Below are 21,676 nucleotides of genomic sequence, written 5' to 3'. Positions count from 1 at the left end.
TCAAGGTAAATATATTTAATGAGGTATTATAAAATTTATTTTGGAGCGAGGAGCAATGCTCTGAAATGGTTTATCTATTTAATCAACGAAAAAATTGTTGATTCTTTGGAATTTAAAATTTCGCCAAATTACCGCAAGTGGATATTCTTTTTAATAATGAAAAACAAACAAGATAAATCGTTCGGAAGATAATCACCGTACGATAAGAGGGGGATACATGAAATATATTGAGAGTGAAAATTATAATAAGATAATATAAAAATAATGTCATTTGAGCGGTATATAATAACAAATATCTCTGATTATAATGATTTTTGCAGTTGAGCGCGTAAACCTGCAGAGGAGAGAAAACTTGGAGCTGTTTGGAAAATAGAAAAAATAATGCTATTCGAGTAGTACATATAATGACAAAGGCCGCTGGTTGTAATTGTGATTGTGTTGTTGGGTGTATGTAAAGGAGAGGAGAGAAAAGTCGGAGCTGTTTCCGAGTACAGTCCACTCCTTGAAGGCGTGGAATAGCAGGCAAAGGCCGCGCTGTAGTGGTGGGAGAACTCGTGCCTGTAGCTGTAGCTACTACGCTCCACGACGACCGCGACTCTCTGGTATAGTGTAGAAGAGAGAGTAGTGTTCACTCTGCTCGGTGAAGAGGCCTGTGTGCAGGCTGTGGTGCGTCAACAGGTGTCAGTTTTCCTACCGGTTTTTCTCGTTAGCCTGTGCATTTCCGGAAACACGTGGATCTATCCCGCGTAAGATTCGGTGACACGCGTCTGTGCGGACGTACTCGTATCATTGACAAATTATGATGACTGAAACCGTAGTGACGATGGACGGCTCTAGCAATAATGCTGCTAACAATCCACGGCAAGTACCCACGGTGAAGACAGAACCAGGTCAGCAGAACCCGCTGACTAGCATCAGAATCAATGTGGACTACTTCAGGACCATACCTGGTATAATCAAGCTAGTGCAACTGGTAAACAAACCCGACTGTTTCTACAACCTAATTTATATTACGAAAAAATTTATTGGTGTATTTTTATTCGTAACTCGTTAAATTGTTAAAACTCAAACCTTTATTTCTCTATGATGAATGATTGGAAACCCAGCTCCATAAGTATAACTCTATGAATGGTCATAATAGGTAATTATTATCAACATAGTATTCTCGTGCTTCGTACACAAATATGGAGTTGATATTAGGCAATAGATGTCGAGTTACGGCACAATTTATATCTTGACTGTCTACAATATAATGTCTGACATCCATAATACAATGACGCATAATTTTATGCCGCCTTTTATGGTCAGCAAGAAAAACGCACTAATAACTCTCCAAGTATCTTGCAAAGTGCTAATATATGGAGTGTTTGATCATCGCCCAATGACATTGTTGCTCGAATGGTTTCGTGAAAATTCATCAAAATCCAAGTTGAAATATCCATTGAATGATGCCGTTAAGTGTCACCTGTTAAAAATAAGTATATATAGTAATTTTGAGAAATTTATGTTAATCCGATACGATTTTAGAAGAGATAGGGATGCCAAGTACCTATTTAGCATCGAAAGAATTTCAGATGATAATGTTATGCACGGGGCTAAATTATAATCCGTTAGTTTCGTGATGGCTCGTGTATCGTATTCGTGTCAACGGTATGCCGAGCAGAAGCGTACGTTCAATAAAAAAAATCGTTAACGTGGAGGTGAGACTGATTTTCCGATAGGCCGTACGATTTATTATATTCCACACTGATATGAATATAAGATTTGCGCTGTTGAAAAACTAAGAATAAAAGTTTTCTTTATATTAGAAAATAGTCTTGTCATGTGTATTACAATAAGGGAAAAGAGAAATAAGCAAATATAGGCAGTCACCGGCTAGGAAAACAGGAATCCAAAGCGATTTTCTTGTTCAACTGTTCGGGCTTGGAGAAATGTGAAACTTTTCTACGAACTCTAATGGCTTTAGAACAGTTTGACTTTCTTGACCTGCTCCATTGATCGATCTATGTAGAACGTGCTTACCTACCGTCACACGTTTGTAAAGAAATAGTGTGTATAGTGTATACATATATATGTATACACAAAGTACGTATAACCTAAACTGTGTATAGTTTTTTCCCCAATACCTGGACCAAGCCGTAGCCCCCTAAATTCCCCCTTATTTGCTACTGTGCTGCTTCCCAGTGTCGCCTGTATTGCTCGTTCGTGATTTGTTTTCACTCGCGGAGGCTCTCCAGCAATGTCTGCAGCAAAGGAGGTTATTTTTGAGAACCAAATAGGAGCGAGGCATACAATGATCGACCCATCTGGTGACCGCCTACAACGGCAGAAAACCTAATACACTATGTCTATTTCTAGAAATCATTTCCTAGAGACCTCCGCTGCGTTAAATTTACAGTCGAGCTTGTTTATTGGCGCCAACGGTTCCACGCTTAAAGTATCGAAAAACCTTGGGGGGGGGGGGGGGGGGGGGACAAACAAGTACCAACTGGAACGCTGTGAATAACGGAAAGCTCGAGCACAGCGTAAAGTAGTTTTCTGCTTGGGAAACACTTTCCCGCTTCGTGGAGCAGCCGATGTTTAATAATTGTTCTCTCGGTTAATAGATTCCAGAGACTTTCTATACAATCTTGCTGTTCGTGAAATAAGCATCTTTGATTAATCTAGCCGGTTGCTTGGCTCTTTTGCGCTCGTTGCATTTCGCGTTGGAGGTAGTCCAAAGTGTCTCTCGAGGATCTCTGTGAAATTTCTCTTGTTACTGTTATTATTATTATTATAGGTACTTATTACTCAACCTCACTATTGTTTACTTGCGTGATGTAGAGGTGAACGCTGCTCGAGATTTAGTTTCGATTATTATGTATGATAAACCACGCGTGGCAGTTTTCTATTATACTTTTATTACAATTGTTGATTCGTAGAACGAAGACGTAAATAATAAACATTTGGAGGAAACAAGTTATTTCACGTATTACGGATAAGTAGTAGACGCGAAATAAATGTTCATATTTTCCGTAAGAACTGAAATATCGAGGGTAGTACGTTTTCAAATTGATAGATGGGGGTGCAAAAGAGTTACCATGTACTGCCACCTGACGCCAGCGGGGGGCGCTTCACTGTTATCAATCCTGCGCGTTACGATCGACTGAATGAAAAACTTACGCATATCGACCTGTGAATCGATCGTCGGCCTTGAAACTTATTCACACGACTGGAATACGAGATTATGTAAGAAGTATTACCCACACATTCTCTTTGCTCGGATTGAAGCAGCATCGGCCGTTTCGATTGACGCATTCGTCATTCTTGCGCGTCCCGCGAGTAGCCGATGCTTTTTGCGTGGATATTTGCATATATCATTTGCATAGATCTTTTACTTTGGCTTTTAGCCTTTTACAGTAATATACATACATATATATCAGAACAAGCCCACGGCCGTTACATCCACAAGAATCGAAAAATCACTCAATAATATAAACTGTATACAGTCATTTCCTATTTCCGCCACTTACTTTCTTCGGAACGTTCATTACTGCGAGGACGTTTCCTGCTCTTTCGTAACTCCATATTCTAACATAAGAAATCGAACTCTCTGAAGCTGTTTGCGAAACTCGTTAGAATTCGAAGAATCGAAATTCGGCCAAGTTGTATTTTCCGGTTGGAAAAGCGTAAAAGCCCTGGCGTCGTTATTCTTAATGAAATATTGTCGTCTGTGTTATATCTACCTTCCGATGTAACGCTTTTGTATATACATACTACAAGTTGGCGCGTTCTTAAATCCATCAGTTTCTAAACTCAAAACCGCGCGAGTCTATATGTCGAATAATTTATCTTTGCACCTTTACGCAAGAATCTGTTAATTGAATCTATCTCATTATTGCTTTCTGTAAAGTTTCTTAAATTCGCCAGTTTCTTTTTATACCACTATTCTTCCATTTTAATGTTCTTTTTCCTACATTACTCGGTTTAGGAACGTTCTAGACTCCAGTCGTTTATTCACGTAAGCATTCCGTTACAAAACCGCGCGAAAATTGAGAGGCTTCTGGCTGAAAATGAAGAAGACGTAAATATCGAGTGAAAGAATTAGAGTACTTTTGATAGTAGCCATAAAAACGTGCTGCGCCAATGAAATGCGATCAGGTAACTGATACTGTTATCATAAGCATAATTTATCCCGAGCACAAATTATGATTTACGTATTCTGCATTATATAATGAGCAAAGGTTGAATCTAGTAGGATAAAAGAAGAAAAGCGGATAAAAATAAACTGATTAAAAGTAAAGAGTTGTAAAAAGGGGTAAATTGGAAAATAGATTAAATGTAAATTACAAATTCAGGTGTTTTTAGGTTATGGAATCAGGATAATATTATAAATACACTATATATATATATATATATAATTAGAGTGAGTACGATGGTTGGACATGTAAAATAAACTCGCTTGATGTGGAAGAAATCTATGTACAAAGAATTTAAAATATGAAATGATTTGTGTAAAAAGGTAAGTAAGGCAAAAAGAAACAAGTGTAAACTACAATCATGTATTTTTAGGTTATGGATTAAAGATAATGTAGTAAATACATTATAATTAGAGCAAGTATGATGTGAGAACATATGTACAAGATAAATCTGTATAAAATAAAAAAAACAAAATGGAGTGTATAAGAGCAGAAGGTATAATTTTTGAAGGTGAAATAAGGCAGGCGCTTATTTACGTGACGTTGAACCTGCAGCAGCGTAAAGTGTAACGGTAATTCTCTTATGAAACAGGCGAAACAGTATAAGTAAAGTATATAATGAAAAGGAAAGAACAGAGTATGTTTATGAAATCGTGTTATCATTCTGCACTGCGCTCCCTTACGGATAAACGCCTCGAGCTAGTTACCGCTACGTTTATCTATTATCGTATAGCCACTGACATAAATTACTACGTATCGCTAGCCAACGTCCCTGCACGGAAATCGGCCAATCATGGGAAATGTATCGCTGGCTGCGAAGCATGAGAATTGGATCTTTATTAATGAAATGCGAATATTCCTTGGATTCCTCACTCTCAACATGTGTATATATAAATATATGTATTCATCGGAAATATTCGCATAGAGGCTCGCATGGTGACAAAAAGCACGCAGTTGATATCTTTGAAACAGAATTAATCCACGATTACTATGTGATAAAAAATATTATATATACTGAAAAAAGTATATAAATGCGACCTTGGACCAGAATCGAGAAGCCGAAGAATGACGCATCGAGTTTATTGTTGCAGGAAAATAATAGCAGAGTTGCCCCATTTTTTGGCAGGCTGCCGGTACGCACCAATCCTTATACCCGGGGCTGCGCTTTATTTATAAACAAACGCCATTTTTTCAGCTATAAAATCAAGCCTGCCATGATCCCTATCGTTATCGAGGCTTATCGACGTGCCTCGTGAAATGTGCGTGTGTCTAAACAATCTAAACTGTTGATATAAATAAATGGAAAGAGTAATCTCTCGAACAAGCATTATAGGGTTGCCATTTATAACCCCGGAGACACACACGCACACTTTAGATATATATTGAAATAAAGGCCAGTACTATTGAAAACAATTGGACAGGTATATAATGGAATTTATTAAATATTTAAATAAAATTATAAAAAAAAATTTCATTAGAATTCGCTTATGAAAGAAGTTATTATCTGGGAAAGAGAGGACGGTGGGATGGCATAAGTCGACGAGCCTATGAGCCTACGAAGCGACGCGCTTAGCAAGAGCAGCTCCACACGTCCACCACTTCCACCTCACCCCATAAAACTAGTCTGCTTTAATCAGTCTAACGGCTGCTTTTCCTCTGTATCTGCAAGAGAAAACTGACCAGCACGGCTTCTCTCATAAATTAACTTGAATCATCCGTATGTACAGTTAGTATAGAGATTTATATACAAAAATTCTTCTGGAACCTTTTTTTGTATTTTACTCTATGTGTGTGGAGCCAGGTAAAGCATAACAGGATCATGACGACTTATATTGGTAGATGGAAAGAATTTTTCAGTAAAAATTACAGTGAACTTTTATTGGCAATCAACGAATGTATCGTTAAACTTTTAACTATTTAATGGATTATAATTCAAGTTTACTAATATTCAATTTTAAAATCTAATTGAAGACTGGTAAATAGTCGAAGAATCGACGATTTGTCCCTTGATCGCTAAAAGTTCACTCTATAATTTTTATTCAATAATTCTTTTCGTCTATATGTCTATAGGATTAGAGAATGATATACACATTAATATTAGTTTTTAACGTTCTCTTATGTTACAGTTGAATATTAAAAAACATTTGACAAATATTGGTCCACTGTAATGGCATACATACAGTAATGAGAATTCTTTATCGCTTTGTAGAAAATTGTCCAAATGTGCTGCCATAAAAGACCTTTTAGAAGATTGGTATCGATGCTTCTCAACTGGCGTTTCCCTTCGATTTTCTTCCTCGACTTGTCCTCGTGTAAAACTTTCATCAAGTTGATGCATTTATTTATTGATTGCTCTTTTTAAACGTAATATATATATATATATATATATATATATATATATATATAATACACTTAACTTTGGTTATAGATCAGTGGTTAACGCGTGCTTCAATTGGATTTCTGTTTGTCTATGAGAGCCGAATAGCTGGATTATTGCGAGGCATTAATACCGATTACCGTAGCGAGAGAGTCGATATTGCGAGGTGCGGCTTGTGGTGTGTGGCATGTCCTTGTGCATAAGCTAAGTCGGCCGCAATTACCAGCCGCGCATAACTTGTTGCACTGCTCGCTCGATATGCCCGCGATGCCCGCGCTCCTCGACCTACAAGCTCCTCCAACTCCAGCTCCGTCGAACCAAAACAACTCTTATTCAAAACAGTCCAACTCGCTCGACGCTTGTCTCGCAAAAACACTCCGAGTCTTCCTATGCTTGTACACTCTTGTAAACTTTACTGTTTATTTCTTTCGACCTAAAGTACTTATCGCGCGACAACGTTTCTCCATGTAATTATTGTTATGCATAGAAGCGTTGTTCGGCGAAACCAGAGAATTAATAAGAAAGATTCTGGTTGAAATTACGTCCTCTGCTCCCACGTTTTTAATTGTAAACAGTATTTGTTTGTTTATTTACTTAAACCTGAAGCGTTTCTCGAGATAACAATGTTTGTGCTTATGTTCGAAAGGAAAGTTTTGTACAAAAGCATTGATCGTCGAAGACAAAGGGTTAGCAAGAATGATTGGCCGATGAAAGTGGGTCGTTGGGTAGTTCGTTTAGTGGATTCAGACCGTACTAGTCGGACACGCTTTAAATGTGATTTAACTAAATTACTGTTCAATTATATTGGAAAATTAATGTTGAATTATTAAAGAATGGTTGAAATAGAATGCAAAAGAAAATATTTCACATTTCTATTTGTATAGGATAATGCCATATTGTTACTCATCATTTTTCAACTTGATTTTTCTCTTAAAAAATTGAAATTTTTTGTTAGACTTTAATTTCTTGCAGAGTCATATTAATCTTGAAAAAATCGAACGAAAAATTGGATTGAAAAAGTGAAAAAATAGAAGTAGGTAACAAAAGGAGATTATTCCATGTCAATATAAATATGAAATATTTCCTTTTATATTCAGTTTCATTTATTAATTGCTTATGCAGCATTAATTTTGCTATAATTAAACATTACTATTTCTAATTAAAATTTAAGACATGCTTGACTAGTGTAAGGGCTGAATCTACTAAACCAACTATCTCGACACACGTGCCCAATGATAATTGATTGGAAAATTACGCAGTTGTTGGATAGCGTGGGTGGCCCAGCAGAATTGAACGCGAGATGAGAAGAACGTGAAACATTGTCACACACACACACACACACACACACACACACCCCTCCCTTTATCGTATAATTAAAATTGCTAATAAACGTTCTTTATACTTTTTGCACAGATGCGTCTGGTGGTTCGCGGATAAAAGTTAATATTATTGTAGAGGCGGAGGGATTTTCCTGTCCTCGTTAGGCCAACGACGATTTAGTGATAAGAAAGAGGAGGGTGGGAGGGAGAGGGGAGGATGCGAGCCACCTGTATGCTCCAAGCAACCATCCGAAGCTGCACAATTTATTCCACTCGCTCGGTTTGTTTGTGCCATGCACTTCTGCTCGTTTACTTGGCTCATTTCGTTAAAATATTCCCCAGCACTTGTCTTATATATTCGTATGTGTGGAAAAACTGACAACTCTCCACAACATACACAGACTCGACGGTTCTACGCAGGAATTAAGAGGGTGAACCGCACGCGCAACCGCAGGTTAAAACTACTCTTTAAAAAGAACATATGTATATAAGTATATATATATATATATATATATAGAATAGGATAAATGGCAATATTTTCTGCGCTTCTTTTCGGACTGCTCTCTCTTATATATATATATATGGAGATTATTTTTTATTCAATTATTATACAAGTTTTGTTCGATTAATTGAATTTACGCTTCTTTGCATATTGGTAAAATCATTCATTAACGCTAATTCGAGGCTGAATCATTAATTAGTCGCTGTATTCCATTAACGTTCCTTCCTGCAGCAAAATATGAAGCGATCTCGTTCGTTTGCGAAAAGTAAAACAATATCCGCTGATGACGTAAGCGCAACGAGGCAGCACGATTTGGATTTCTATATTTAAAACCACCAACCTTACAAATCCAGCGAACGCGCAGATACAAGTTTCCTTAAAAAAATGGGAAGCATTAATAAAACATTTCCGAATGAATTATTTATTCATTCGTAATTTCCTAATTCCCCTTTGGTACACACATTTATAAATATAGATATAGTAGACCCATGCAAAAATACGTTACTTTAATTTTGTCAATGATACAATAAAGGACGCGAAACAATTGCAATTTGTTCGGTCGCGAGACTCGACGATTAAATTCGACCTTATTTCTCCCATGTATCGAGTTACATTGACGAATTAAGCCTCGCGATATTATATCCTTGGTTTTAATAGTTATTAGCAAGCAAGGGATAGCTATTCCGGAGTTGCGTGAGAAGCAAGCGTGGATCCATGACTGTCATTCTGGCATAATGCGTGTATCACGATATAGCGTTGTATCGCATTTGCGCGTCATATTTATTCAGCAACTCGCCAGGAGGAGAACGAGCTTATCTCTCCAAACTCGGTGCGCCGTGCTCTCGCTATACCCATGCAAAATTAACACGTTTCAATGATCCCTATATATGTGTGTGTGTGTGTGTGTATATAAAGCAGAATATTTCTTAAGCAATAAAATTAATATCGCTTGGCACATAAATCGGCGGATAATTCATTGGCTGTCGAAGCTTTTGTAACACATCGCATCGATACACTCTACATATTTGGAGAGCTTTCGTCGAGTAGTACAATGTACCGAAGAAGCTTGGCACTTGCCCAGCCATTCGAGAAATTTATTTTTACACTTTAATGGCCATAACTCACAAACAAAACCTTCGTCGATAATCGGATTTCCTCGATATCGTTACAGTTACTATGTTCATAATGAACTATATATATATATATATACAGTTAGAGAAGGATCGATGGAGATGTCGAAGAAGAATTTTCCTCTTTTCGTTGATTCCGAAGGAATTGGAGGAAAGGATCTAAGCGGGCAAGTTGGATGCCCGTACAAGTCGATCACGCTGACCGAAACCATATGTGGCGTTCCACACATTATACATATATATATATATATATATAGTGGAGCTGAGGGTGTCTGGGCTGTGGCACTATTCTGTCTGGTTGGTGGGGGTCCGCGCGCGGGAAAGCAACGGTATCGAAACTCGTCATTAAGAATTCAAGGTGTCCTTGGCGCTCCGTCCGTCTCTTATCCTATTCCTTATCTTTTAGGCGCGCGCGCGCGCGCGCGCAACGCGTTACACCGAATCTCTGTAGAAATATATAGGTGAGTGGGCCCCACGAGCCACGACGCTCCATCCATGTTCCTCCAGCACGGCCGCGAACCCTTGGCCCGACCATCCTCTTCTCGGCTCGCTCCTCGCTCCTCGCTCAGCTGCCAACTATACTCAATGTGAAATCCACCGATTGGAATGCCGCTTCTCTATCGCGTACACCTTGCGTCGTCGTCGCGTATCCGTCGCGACTGTGTCGCTAACCGACAAATTTATGCCAGACTTTACTTTTCCTAGCCATCGGCCATTCGCAGAGAAATTCTTCTGAGATTATTCCCCTCGAACACGCATCGATTCGTCCGCCGATCTAGTATCTTTTTTTTAATATACATATACTTGTTACAGGATTCCGAGGTCTTTCAAATCTTTCTACAAAATGTATTTTTCTTTTTTTTTTTTTTTTTCTATTAAAATAATTCGTCTAGTTTTGCTCCCTCGTTATAATTATACATATATAGAATAATCCATTTTGAATCGATGGAATTTCTCGAGAATTGTTTCAATGTGAAATATATATGAATGAAGCCAGTCTTGTGGATCGTAAGCGAAGCTGCAACGAGGAAGGAAGAGAGATGCGATTCTTCTTTTGGATCGCTTTCTAACCGTTATACGCATGTATTTTTAGTAACGTGACATTCGCTTCGACTGTTCGATTCCCGAAAGGTCGTCAACACCAGTGGAGATAAAACTATATATATATATATATATATCGAACATTGAAAAATCTTTGCAGTCCCAGCAATCTTCTTTTTCTTCGTAAATTATTGCAACGAGTCTCCCATCTTCGAAATATCGCGTTTTATCTATACAATTGTGTATGGTAATTTTTTAAAGACGATCACGTTTGTTAAAGCTGTGGATCAGCTACAGGTATATATATATATGGGTTGCCTGGTGCCTATCGGTCGAGTGAGAGAGAAGGAGAAGGCGCGTTTGATCGATAATTCCCTTCGGAGAGGCTCGCCGCTTCAAGCGAGAAAATACAGCCTCGGAACTATGTCAACGAGACGAGTGCAGGTTAGACGCGAGTTGTGTTGGACACTGGTCGACGAAAATATCGAAAATGTGGAGCAAGTTAGCCTCGAGGCCGAGATTCAGCGAGAACTGGGCTGCTCGGTGGGCGAATGCGTCTTCCTGGAATACCCATGGGCCTTCCTACCGAAACACTCCATTTGCTCAGTATCAAAACGAGCCGACTCACCGTTGGAACCTTACAGGGATCGAATCGAGGCTTTCCCGGAAGAATTCATCCTCGTAGGATACGCCTCGCTCCAACTGCGATCCGATAGATTCGTCATTTGCCTGACAACGGACGCGCAAAGTGCGGTGATCCAGAGGAACCGAAGAATCAGCCGGGACATCGCGAGGAGAAGTCTGAGACAGATCGAGAAAACCGCTGGTACCTGGAATATCCTCGAGGAACACCTTCGTTTCAGCCAACACTGGTCCTCAAGGTCGTTCTTCGAGATCGAGATCTCGCTACCATCGGCGTCCTTGAGAAGAGACTCGAGGTTTGGCGAGAGAAGTTCCGGAGACGCCAGAGACAGTTGCATGGAGATCGTGTCCCGCGAGAGGGAAAATTCGACCATTTTTAGAAGGAGAGTCTCCGAGTTTGTCCAAACTCGTTTGCCGCCTCGAGAAAGGTGGGTCCAGACTTATCCTGGTAACCCTAAGAACTCCTGGACCCAGTACGTTTACGAGGACACGCTCGGGAACCGAGTGGCTGAGGCGAGAGACGAGGTCGAGGATCGAGAGACCAGCGGACACGTTAAAAGGGACCTTGAAGACACGAGTGATCGCAGCAAGAGCAGTTTGGATCACGATGACGTCGAGTCGGAGAAGAAGAAATCATCGACCGATGGTGAAACGGTGGAAGAGAAAGAGGATACCAGTAATAACGACCATCTGATACTCTTTCTGAAGACGCAGGAGCAACGGGTTCTGGACGTAGCAAGATACAATACGGTCATAAATCCAGATATCGATGACTTTAAGAAATGGGCTGAAGGATATTCAGAAACAATATCGTATAACACTAAAGTAAACTTCCTGGAAGGATACTGCTTCATCGATATCAACCTCACGATGAACAAAGTCGTATCCGATGTCTCCTGGCATCCGGTCCATGGTGGTCTGATAGCTGTATCTTACTTGGACCCTGGTGACGTCACGACTTCCTCGAAGCCAAACGAGATAAGAGGCAAAAGCCTCGAGAGCGGAATATTGATCTGGTCGACGTCGGATCTACTTCGTCCGAAATATTCTCTGGATGACCTTGGGTCCTTCAACTCGGTATCCTTTTGCCCCTCGATAGGGGATATAGTGGTTGGTGGTAATTCCTATGGACAAATCGTTCTCTGGTCCCTGGACACTGCAGGCTCCTCGAACGTTGATCGGTCGGAGAGCAGTGATCCTTCGGTGGAGTCAAGGTCGCCAGGTGTACCCGTTGTACGTCCAATAATTATGTCATCCAAAGAGCACTCCCATCGTTCGTCGGTCCGACAGATTCAATGGTTGCCCGAGAACTACAGGATAGAGTCCAGTGGCAAACTGAAGAAGCTGATGGACGAGACGAGCCTTCAATTCATGAGCATCGGTGACGATGGTACCTTGAGGATCTGGGACCTTTCATGGTGTCCCGCGACCAACACTTTTAAGGATATTCGGGATGGGCCCGAGTTGATTAAAAATTTGAAGGACCTCGAGGAGATGCAAGCGATATTTCAGTTGAGGTTGAGGAACGAGCAAGGTTCCAAGCTAAGCATTCTCTGTGTTTGTTTGCCAGCTCCGATGGCCCTCTTCGAGGAAGATGCGCAACCACGTGGAACGGTCGAGTTGGATTCCAAGGAAGAAGCGTACATGAGGAGAGTGTGGGTGGGTGTCGCGGAAGGCGAATTGCTCTGTTGCACCTGGGAGGACCAGCTGCTCGGCACGCGCAGGGACTGCGTCCTATTGTCCAGCTCCCATTGTCACGATGGTCCCGTTGCGAATATTGCTAGGTCCCCGCATTTCCATGACGTCTTTCTGGCCATCGGTGGCCACGTTCTCTCCATCTGGAAGGATGACTATCTCGACAGTCCTGTGTTCTCCAGGAGGACCCAATCGGTGTACACGTCGTGCTGCTGGAGCAACAAACCAGGAGTCTTCCTCGTCAGTACCTGCAGGGGTGAGATCGAGGTCTGGGACATTAGGAGAAGGTCGAAGGGACCACTGGTGGTGGAAAATGTGTCGAGGGGAGCGTTGACTGGGATGTATCCTAGTGGAGCCTCTGCTGGGAACGATAGGGTTTTCGGTGTTTGCGATTGCAACGGAGTCTTCAGGGTCCTCGAGGAGGTGCAATGGTGGGACGATGATATGATTGGGAGAATGGATTGGTTCGAGGAATTTCTCTGGCGAGAAGTTAGGAGGAAGAGGGTCTTCTTTGCTTGGCAGAAGAATCTTCTGGAGAACGATGCTGAAGTCGTTGCGAAGAGAACAGCCAGGGATGCCGAGCAACGAAGGCAGAAGCAGCGAGCTGCCAGGGATATTTTGCAGAAGGAGCACGAGGAACGTTTGTTAATGGAGAGGAAGAAGGCTCTTCGGGATGCTGCACCAAAGTCTAAGGAAGACATTTACAGATCGAGGGAGCTGAGGAGGATGAAGAGGGTCCTGCTGAAGAAGAAGGGTCTGGATCCAAGGGACATAGAGGCCAGAAGGCTCCCGATGCTGAGGTTGCGGGAAGAGAGGAGTTTGAAGATGACGAAGGCTAGAAACGAAGTTGTTCTTCGGAACGTCTACTATCGGGATGCCTTGGCTATTCATTTTCCCGAACTAGAAGAAACAGTTGCTGCAACGAAGAATACTGTCCAAGCGACGGACAGCTACTTTCTCATGCTGGACAAAATTGGGGAGAAGTGCAAGGAAGAGTTTTTGCAAATTGCCAAGGAAGCTCGAGAGTCGCTGAAGGAAAATTCTGGATTGGCGGAAGAAGCCAAGTGATCTCGCTGCAGCTTTCTTTCCATGAGCGACGCGTGCTTTGCTTATGGAGAATATTCGTCAGAATTGCAAACGGCTGCAGTTTTCGTTGGAAAGACCGTTGCGCCGCAGGTTCGATCAGAGAGATGCACTGCTATGAGAAATCTCAATAAGCATTCGCCGTCCAAGACTATAATAATACTGATTACGAATGAAAAAATGTCGGAGCAAGAGAGTAATTTTTATCGTTTCGAGTCGCACGGCAAGTCGTATACGTAAACATCCTATCAATGGACTCTTTTCTCGCAGCTTATATTTTTAGCGATTGTGCGAGGAGTTTTCGAATAAGAATATTTTTTTATCCGATTATCCATGCATCGGGTCGTGGTTTTTATTCAGTGTCATACGTAAGCTGGTAGTATAAAGCTTGAGCGACTGGACGCTTTCAATGATGAAGTCATGGGCTAGTCGCGCACGCACGCTTAATAGCTTTGTGGGACTAAAATTTGCTTCGCCAGCACAGCTGATAAGATAAGATTACATTTGCAATCGTTTAATGGCACTTTGATACAACCTGACGGTGGAAAAGAAAAGCACAAACGAATGTTCTACAAGATCAAAATTAATTGTAACTATATATATATATATATATATACAAGTTTTCAAAGAATTTATAATTATGTAATAATTATAATATATATAATAATTGTAACAAATGGCTTAGGAATTAAATTAATATGAAACTTGCAATGAACTATACGTGTTTGACATTTTTTAAATTTCAAAATAATGCATTGTAAAAAATTTCCTCACTGATAATAATTCTTATTTTGCAGTTCTTCGGTATAATATGTATGGCATGTGCTTCTCCACCACGACTACCTGCTACACACTGGTTCATGTTTGTTGTTGTGACTTCGTTCATTGGCACCCTCCTCTGGACTTTCGTTTATTTGCTTTCGATTCGCGAAGCCCTTAAACTTCCCATCAATTGGATTTTCTCGGTAATTTCAATATGATTTCTATTTTTATTTATTATATATATCTATATTTATATTCATATCGGATAATCTGTGTTGCAGGAATTATTGAACACGGGGATCGTAACAATTTTATACATGATCGCCTTCATTTCGCAATTATCAGTGTGGACTGCATTTTATGGTAACAATTATTTCTCACCAAATGTTGCTGCTGGGGTAAGAATAAAATACTTCAATTGCCAAAAATTTGTATGTATAAGCTCGTAAGAAGTGTATTCTTTCGATATACAGAAATTATTAAAGTTTGTTGGAAAAGATACAAGGCTTTCTTCTATAGAAATACTTGATAATTTTATTTATTAAGGTTAATGACTCATTTGCTTTGGTGAATCATTTTCTAGGAGATTCTAATGTATCGTTCATAGATAAGTGATTGGCCAGAATAGTGGAATACGTCTTACAAAAATATTGTCCTGCTAACTTGATTCATTTCTTTTGAGCTTTCAAAATTAATTCTTCTTCAAAAATTATTCCAATTAAATATTAATTTTATACTTTCTGCTTTTAGGTATTTGGAATTTTCAATACTATAGCCTATGCTGCTGGAACTTACTTCTTGTACATTGAATGGAAGAGCAGCACCACCCAGTGAGGGTGAATCGAATTTTTTTTAAGAAGCCTAGGTACCACCCAAAGATTATTAAAAAGAACGCTTGCTTTGTGGTCCTCGAATCTTCCAGCTCTATGAATTTTTTTGGAAGGATACACCGTGATTCTCCAACGTCTCTCGAAGAATCGATTGGTCTTGTCGAGGTCTCTTCAAGATAGTTTCAGCGTTGCTCGAGCAACAGAAGAAACCTAGTCCACTGGGACCCTCGTCCGATCATGCAGTGAACCCAAAAGACTCTGTGTACCTAAGTGCCTTCGAATCTTCATCTACCTCCCAAAGAGCACAACAAGCATATCTAATTAATTCATTTCCTGGGGCTATCCTCAGGGCCATCTACGATATTCATTCTGCAATTTTGTCCAAATTTCTATTATTCTATATGAGTTCTGTTTATCAAGTAAATGTTACGAATATCGAGAATGCTCTACTGGCATCCTGAGGATATCCTCGGGTTACGCGTGCTATTTGGGTCATTATACACCTACTATAGGTATCATTAAAAGCCAGGAGTGGACACTTTTTGTATATTTTCTCACTATCCAAAGTATATATTTTATCATATTAATCAAATCTCGACTCGCGTTGTGTTCGATTATTTCATGACATCGTAGCTTTTAATGAATGGAACCGTCAATTTCCTTTTCTCCCTTTTTTTATTACGTATATCCATAAAACTACAATATACAGATATATTATATATATTATATCATGCTCTTACTTTTGTTTTTTACAACTCTGTTCACTATTGTGTTGCTTTGTAGGATTATAATCACCGAATGTAGTTTTCATTATTGCCTTACGTGTAAATTATTAATTAGTTGAAAAAATATTTATAGATCTTTCAACAGCTACTTCAATACTTACTTTTTGGTCTTTTCGTTTAACTCGTTTTCATCACTTTTTTATTACAATGTTTCGAGGATATTACTCGAAGAAAATAGCAATACTGATACGTTAATAGTATACCTTTGCAATACAATAAATATCGTAAAAGTTATTTCACGGTCCTTGCTATAAATGTTAATTGATTTCTCTCGTGACAAACGTATATAGGCAACAGTTTAGTATTAAGGAGCCTAAGTACGTTTGGAAAATCACAAAATTTTATAAAAATGACAATGATAACAGGTGTTGCATCTTATTATCAGTGGAACAACCGTAAAAGTCAATTAGACTAATCATAGATTTTTTTTACATTGAATTATACTTAAATTGCGAAAGAGGCAATGGTGCAATAATACCTCAATTTCGTATATCAAATATCAAGATAGATGCTAATGAAAGGAGCACTTATATTTTTTGTAAAACATTCATTCAATTAAAATTCAGATTTAGTTGATTATTTCAATTATATAAATATTGCGCCGACAGCTATTAGTGTTTATTCACCTTACTTTGAAATCAAGATACACAAAAGTGTCGTTTTTGTTCACAAGAAAATAACGTAATATTTATACAAAGTTGCAAATTTCATACATTTGTAAAGTAACATAAATAACATATTTTGATTATCATACAAATTTTTATATTATGAATATAATATAAATGTTTCCAACAATGTCGAACATAATAGTCGCGTCTACAAGCATTATGTTTTATCTAATGAAAAACCTTTCCCAGAAATTTCCTTTTTTCTTATAATAAATAGAGTTCCATTGCATTTATAAAATTATATAGTTAATTGTATATCCATATTAATGTACTGTTGCAAATACTTAGCATATTATTTTGATGCTGCTAATTGCACCTTTGCGTTCAGTAAACGTCAAAGCACAATTTAAAAAATTAAAGAAGAAATGAACTGAAGTAAAAAATATTTCAGTTTGGGTGTAAGGTGGATATTGTGATATAACTATATTTCCTGCAAGAAATCTTTCTGCAGCCTAAAAATGTGTGCGGGAGTGGATGACATCATGGGTGACGTCATCAGCAGCCTGGAATTGCGAATGAAAAGAAACTGATACACACGCGGCACACGCCTGTATTTCAGCTCAGTCTAACGCGGAGAACCGCGGAATAACCACGTTGCCGCTTATCACTTATCACCAAAGGTCAGTGCATAGCCTCTAATTGTGCTAACCGTTTCTTTACCCTATTAACAATCTACTATTTATTCAATAAAATCTCTTGGTCCATAACAAGACACTCAACGTGTATGTCTATTTTTAATGTTTGCTTTTATATTGTTCTGTCGTTATATATTTATTGCTTAAATGCTCTATATCGAGAGTCGTTCGTAATTAATCATTTTTTAAGATTTATTATATAAACTTTAATAATTTTACAGTAATAGCTTTCTATTATAAATCTGCATAATTATTTTAATCATTTATGACCTAGTCCGTCCAGTTTTCATTTTGCACTTGTTAGAAACCCAAAATAATTTTATGTCTTTCGGGAGTAACCTGTAATTTTTGAAGTTTGTATAATCCGATCGCTTAAAAATAACCCATGACGAAATGCTTTATATTAGCCAAGCTGATTCAGCTAGCACATACTTTTTAATATCGCAAGATTTGTATAAATAACTGATTTATTACGGTTTCTTTAAAATTATTTAATGCATTATTCAACTGCTGGATTTATTTAATAAAAAACGTATCCATAAATATTGATTCGGGCGTGTTATCAACTAAATTAAGTCACTCGGCGAAACTGCTTGTTATTTATAGCGTGTTACAAGTAACTCTAGATTATACGACTCTAAGAAAATAAAAATCTTCGAAGAACTACCAAGGAAGGTGAAACTTTTTTTAAGTGTTATCAATCGAGTTAAGCCATACATCGAAGGCGATCGTTATATTTCTGTCATCATCAGTGACTCTTGATATTATTTGTAGGAAACTTTTGTCCAACATTCCACAGCGATGTTTTCATGGCGGTATTTACGCACATATCGATCGTCGAAGAATAGCCATAAAAAGGGCGTAGAGCTAATAAAATTATCTAGCCTTATTCCGAAATATTTTATCCAAAATTTAGTAAGAATTAATCTGCGAAATGTCGTATCATCTTTGTTTGTGCAGATTTCATTCTTCGTAGCGTAATGAAGCACTAGAGAGATTGGTTGAATTTTCGTGATCCTTTTATAGAAGTGTTAAGAAGGTTTCATGGGGGTAACCATTTTTGTTAAAAACTAAGAGGCATACAGGTCTGTGATATGTAGGTCAGGCTTCGAAATCATTACCTTGGCCCTCTTTCTGCAGAAAACGCCGGTGCGTATAACAACCTAGCTTTTGTATATCAATGAAACCCCTTGAAAGCACCAGTCTCAACCCTGTAAACGTAAAAGTTCCCATGTGCTACGTGCAGATTCAAATTACAGTAGTTTAACATTTTAACGTTCCTCGATCACATTTTTCAGGCAAATTAACTCACCGAAGCAAAAATGTCCCACTCTGTAACAATCCGGACCCAAACAGTAACGACTGGCTCGTCGTCCACGGTTCTTATTAATACTGGCTACGTAAAAACATGGAGTGGCATCCTGAAGTTCTTGCAGTTGGTAAATAACACTTGGAATTTGTGTTTACATTTGTTTACTTTGAAATTTCGCGGTGAACAACTTCAATATTATTTCTTCTACTCATTGAATTGGTTGGCTTCAAAATTTTTAATAAAAATATAATAAGGATTTTGGAATTGTACGAAATTGCTTTACTTGCCTTTGGATACTGATGCACCTTATATGGTTCAAATAGAGTATGCGTTAACTGTAAAGAATCATTTTAATTGTGTTTACCTTATGTGTGTGTGTGTGTAATAGGCACTGGGCGCCGTTAGCGTAGGAATAGTCGGTAACCAATCTGAGTATTATCTCAGACATTCCAACACCTCGGAGTTATTCTTTCTGCTAATAGCAACCACCTTTATGATTGGTACTTTCATAATACTCCTGAGTTGCTTGGCATCGCTATCGACGGCGTCAATTCTTTCAAAGACCATCTACGTAAGTACAACACTTTAGACACTTTAAGCGCAAAATTAAAAATTATTTTTTACCTCTTTGTCTTATTTCACAACAGGAATTAATTTATCACTCGATTGCCTTTGGTCTGCTACTCGCCGCATCGTTAACTCTATTGGTACACGTAAATAATTATAAAAGCAGCAGGAATTACGAGTTATTACTAGGCGCCTCGGTAAGTTCTTTATTTTTCAGAAAAAAATTATCGTAATAATTCAATTACTCGATATTTCATCGTGATGTATTTTTTATTTAGATATGTGGCCTTGTCAATTCAGCGTTGTATTTGTTCAGTACTATAATCTCGTTACGAACTTACAGGGGTATATAAGGCCAATTTTTGCATTTTCTGCTATAACAAAACGTCCGCCGAATAGGATAAGGCTTGTACTCTACTAAACTCATATTCGATACTAATATGTATACATACACTGGCCTGCATTGATATATGTTGTACTACTCCCAAAAAATCGATGATCGAGGTGTCCCAGGCATTCTCTGCGCTCTTTTTAAATTTGCGAATAAAATCGATGCACAGGTTAAGTTTATATAATTATTACTAGTCTTGTAATCATAGTATATATATATATATATATATATATATATATGGACTGAATTAATTTAATACCGTATGTACGGGTATAATATAATTATAAAAAAAATACAACTGCCGCCAACAGTATAGGTTATTAGAATATCATTTTCAGTTGACACTTGACAGGCTGTATTTTTATATACGTATAAACCTTAAGTTGATATGTGACACTTTAAGTACAATCTAATATACCTATATATTTGAAAGATTTTTATAAAGTAAAAACTAATTGACTTTTTTATTTAATTCAGCGAAAAAAATTAATTTAACTGTCATATTTATATACATCAGCGAATTGTAACTTCCACATAATTGTAACAGGTGCTCTATTTAATTATAAATATAATTTTATATCATATAACAAATAATTTACTTTTAATTAACATTAAATAAATGCAGGAATAATTTATCATTTTCAATAAATGGCTGCGCCCAAAAATATTATAACTGCTTTCTACACGCAACGCACATCTCTAAATTATTTATTCTGATTAATCAGTCAGTGCTTTTTAAATTTTATCATTTTTCGCTGTGACGAAAAGATTATGCATTTGGACGTAGCTAATTATTTATTTATATTCATACCCACCTAAATGTGTGTGAAAAAAAGTAAATAAAAAGATACATCTTTGCTCTTTTTTGTATGCACATTATAGTGCACGCCAATTTAATTACACACTCTCTGAAGTGAGGATGTGTAAAGCATACTGTATACAGGCTGTAACGAAACGATCGCCTTTTCTTGAAAATGGAAGTTCAGGGTAGCAACCTGAGTGGAAGTTTCAAATTTCGTTCAAATAATCGTTTAAAGGGTTGAACAATTACTTCCTTTTTCTTTGTTTACTTTTTCCAAAAGGATTATAACAGCAAAATGTAGATTGGAAAAAGTGAAGAAACAAGTGACGATTAATTGCGATCTGGGAAGAAAAAAATACAATTATCGATCGCATGATTGTTTGTACATTTGTTCTTTATTTCTTTAATTTAGGTTATTAAATTTTAACCAGATTGAAATAATTTCTTTCTATTACACTTCCCAAATACATCAGTAGAAAAATAAAACTATTATCATTAACTGAATTGAAAAAGAAAGCCGAATTAGCACAATTTAAAGGAAAGTAGCATAAGGCTATACGATGTAAAGAGAGCAAACTAAAAAGTAAATATTTAATGCAAGAGAAGGTATGCTGTTATTACTGAAGCTAAAAATGATTTAAAGTCAAAATGCATTGATGATAGAGAAAATGAAATTTACCAATTTAATGGGTTATGTTTCCTGGGCTGCGTTCCAAATCTTACCCCGGAGCACGGGTTCCTAGATTTCTCTAGATTTCTCCCTATATTTTTCCCTACATTTCAAGAAGGAGGGGGAGGGGAGTGGGATCTAGGGAGAAATCTAGGGAAAACGTACTCCGTGCTCCAGGGGTAATATTTGGAATGCAACCCTGCAAGTCAGAGATTTGAAAACACTCCAGACGAATTCCTTTATGGATTTCCCCGATTTCCCTATCACCGTCATTTTATCACCTTTAA

At 38.1% G+C, this 21,676-nt stretch overlaps 3 protein-coding genes and 3 long non-coding RNA genes across 8 annotated transcripts; 4 read left to right on the top strand and 2 right to left on the bottom strand.

The window, feature by feature from the left end:
- Positions 1-458: 458 nt before the first annotated feature.
- On the top strand, positions 459-16,375 carry LOC136783523 (CKLF-like MARVEL transmembrane domain-containing protein 4). Its single transcript, XM_066743757.1, has 4 exons — positions 459-973; positions 14,765-14,932; positions 15,011-15,127; positions 15,480-16,375. Exons 1-4 carry the CDS (start codon positions 800-802, stop codon positions 15,561-15,563), a joined length of 543 nt encoding a protein of 180 aa, XP_066599854.1. The 5' UTR covers positions 459-799; the 3' UTR covers positions 15,564-16,375.
- LOC136783526 (uncharacterized) lies at positions 863-4,223 on the bottom strand. 2 transcript variants are annotated; one of them, XR_010824276.1, is made up of 5 exons: positions 2,811-4,223; positions 1,873-2,738; positions 1,550-1,780; positions 1,072-1,465; positions 863-1,000 (listed from the first exon to the last, which is right to left on the bottom strand). It is a non-coding gene; the product is annotated as an uncharacterized lncRNA (long non-coding RNA). The 2 variants fall into 2 exon arrangements; XR_010824275.1 differs by having other exon boundaries at positions 1,873-4,223.
- Positions 4,369-8,322, top strand: LOC136783527 (uncharacterized). Of its 2 annotated transcripts, XR_010824278.1 has the most exons (5): positions 4,370-4,501; positions 4,552-5,311; positions 5,374-5,599; positions 5,657-5,904; positions 6,388-8,322. It is a non-coding gene; the product is annotated as an uncharacterized lncRNA (long non-coding RNA). The 2 variants fall into 2 exon arrangements; XR_010824277.1 differs by having other exon boundaries at positions 4,369-5,311.
- Positions 8,435-14,555, top strand: mmm (missing minor mitochondria). Its single transcript, XM_066743748.1, has one exon. It carries the CDS (start codon positions 10,857-10,859, stop codon positions 13,950-13,952), a length of 3,096 nt encoding a protein of 1,031 aa, XP_066599845.1. The 5' UTR covers positions 8,435-10,856; the 3' UTR covers positions 13,953-14,555.
- A 2,343-nt stretch (positions 16,376-18,718) lies between the features above and the next one.
- LOC136783529 (uncharacterized) lies at positions 18,719-19,445 on the bottom strand. The gene is made up of 3 exons (XR_010824279.1): positions 19,324-19,445; positions 18,960-19,183; positions 18,719-18,858 (listed from the first exon to the last, which is right to left on the bottom strand). It is a non-coding gene; the product is annotated as an uncharacterized lncRNA (long non-coding RNA).
- Positions 18,946-21,047, top strand: LOC136783525 (uncharacterized). Its single transcript, XM_066743758.1, has 4 exons — positions 18,946-19,086; positions 19,348-19,530; positions 19,607-19,723; positions 19,805-21,047. Exons 1-4 carry the CDS (start codon positions 18,970-18,972, stop codon positions 19,877-19,879), a joined length of 492 nt encoding a protein of 163 aa, XP_066599855.1. The 5' UTR covers positions 18,946-18,969; the 3' UTR covers positions 19,880-21,047.
- The last annotated feature ends 629 nt before the right edge of the window (positions 21,048-21,676 follow it).

Source organism: Prorops nasuta, unplaced genomic scaffold (genome assembly GCF_024137725.1).
Source record: "Prorops nasuta isolate Cenicafe-Biocafe unplaced genomic scaffold, Cenicafe_Pnas_1.2 PNAS00033, whole genome shotgun sequence".
NCBI classification, from domain to species: domain Eukaryota; kingdom Metazoa; phylum Arthropoda; class Insecta; order Hymenoptera; family Bethylidae; genus Prorops; species Prorops nasuta.
The sequence above is the reverse complement of the archived record's forward strand: the minus strand, read 5'-3'. Positions and strand labels throughout refer to the sequence as shown.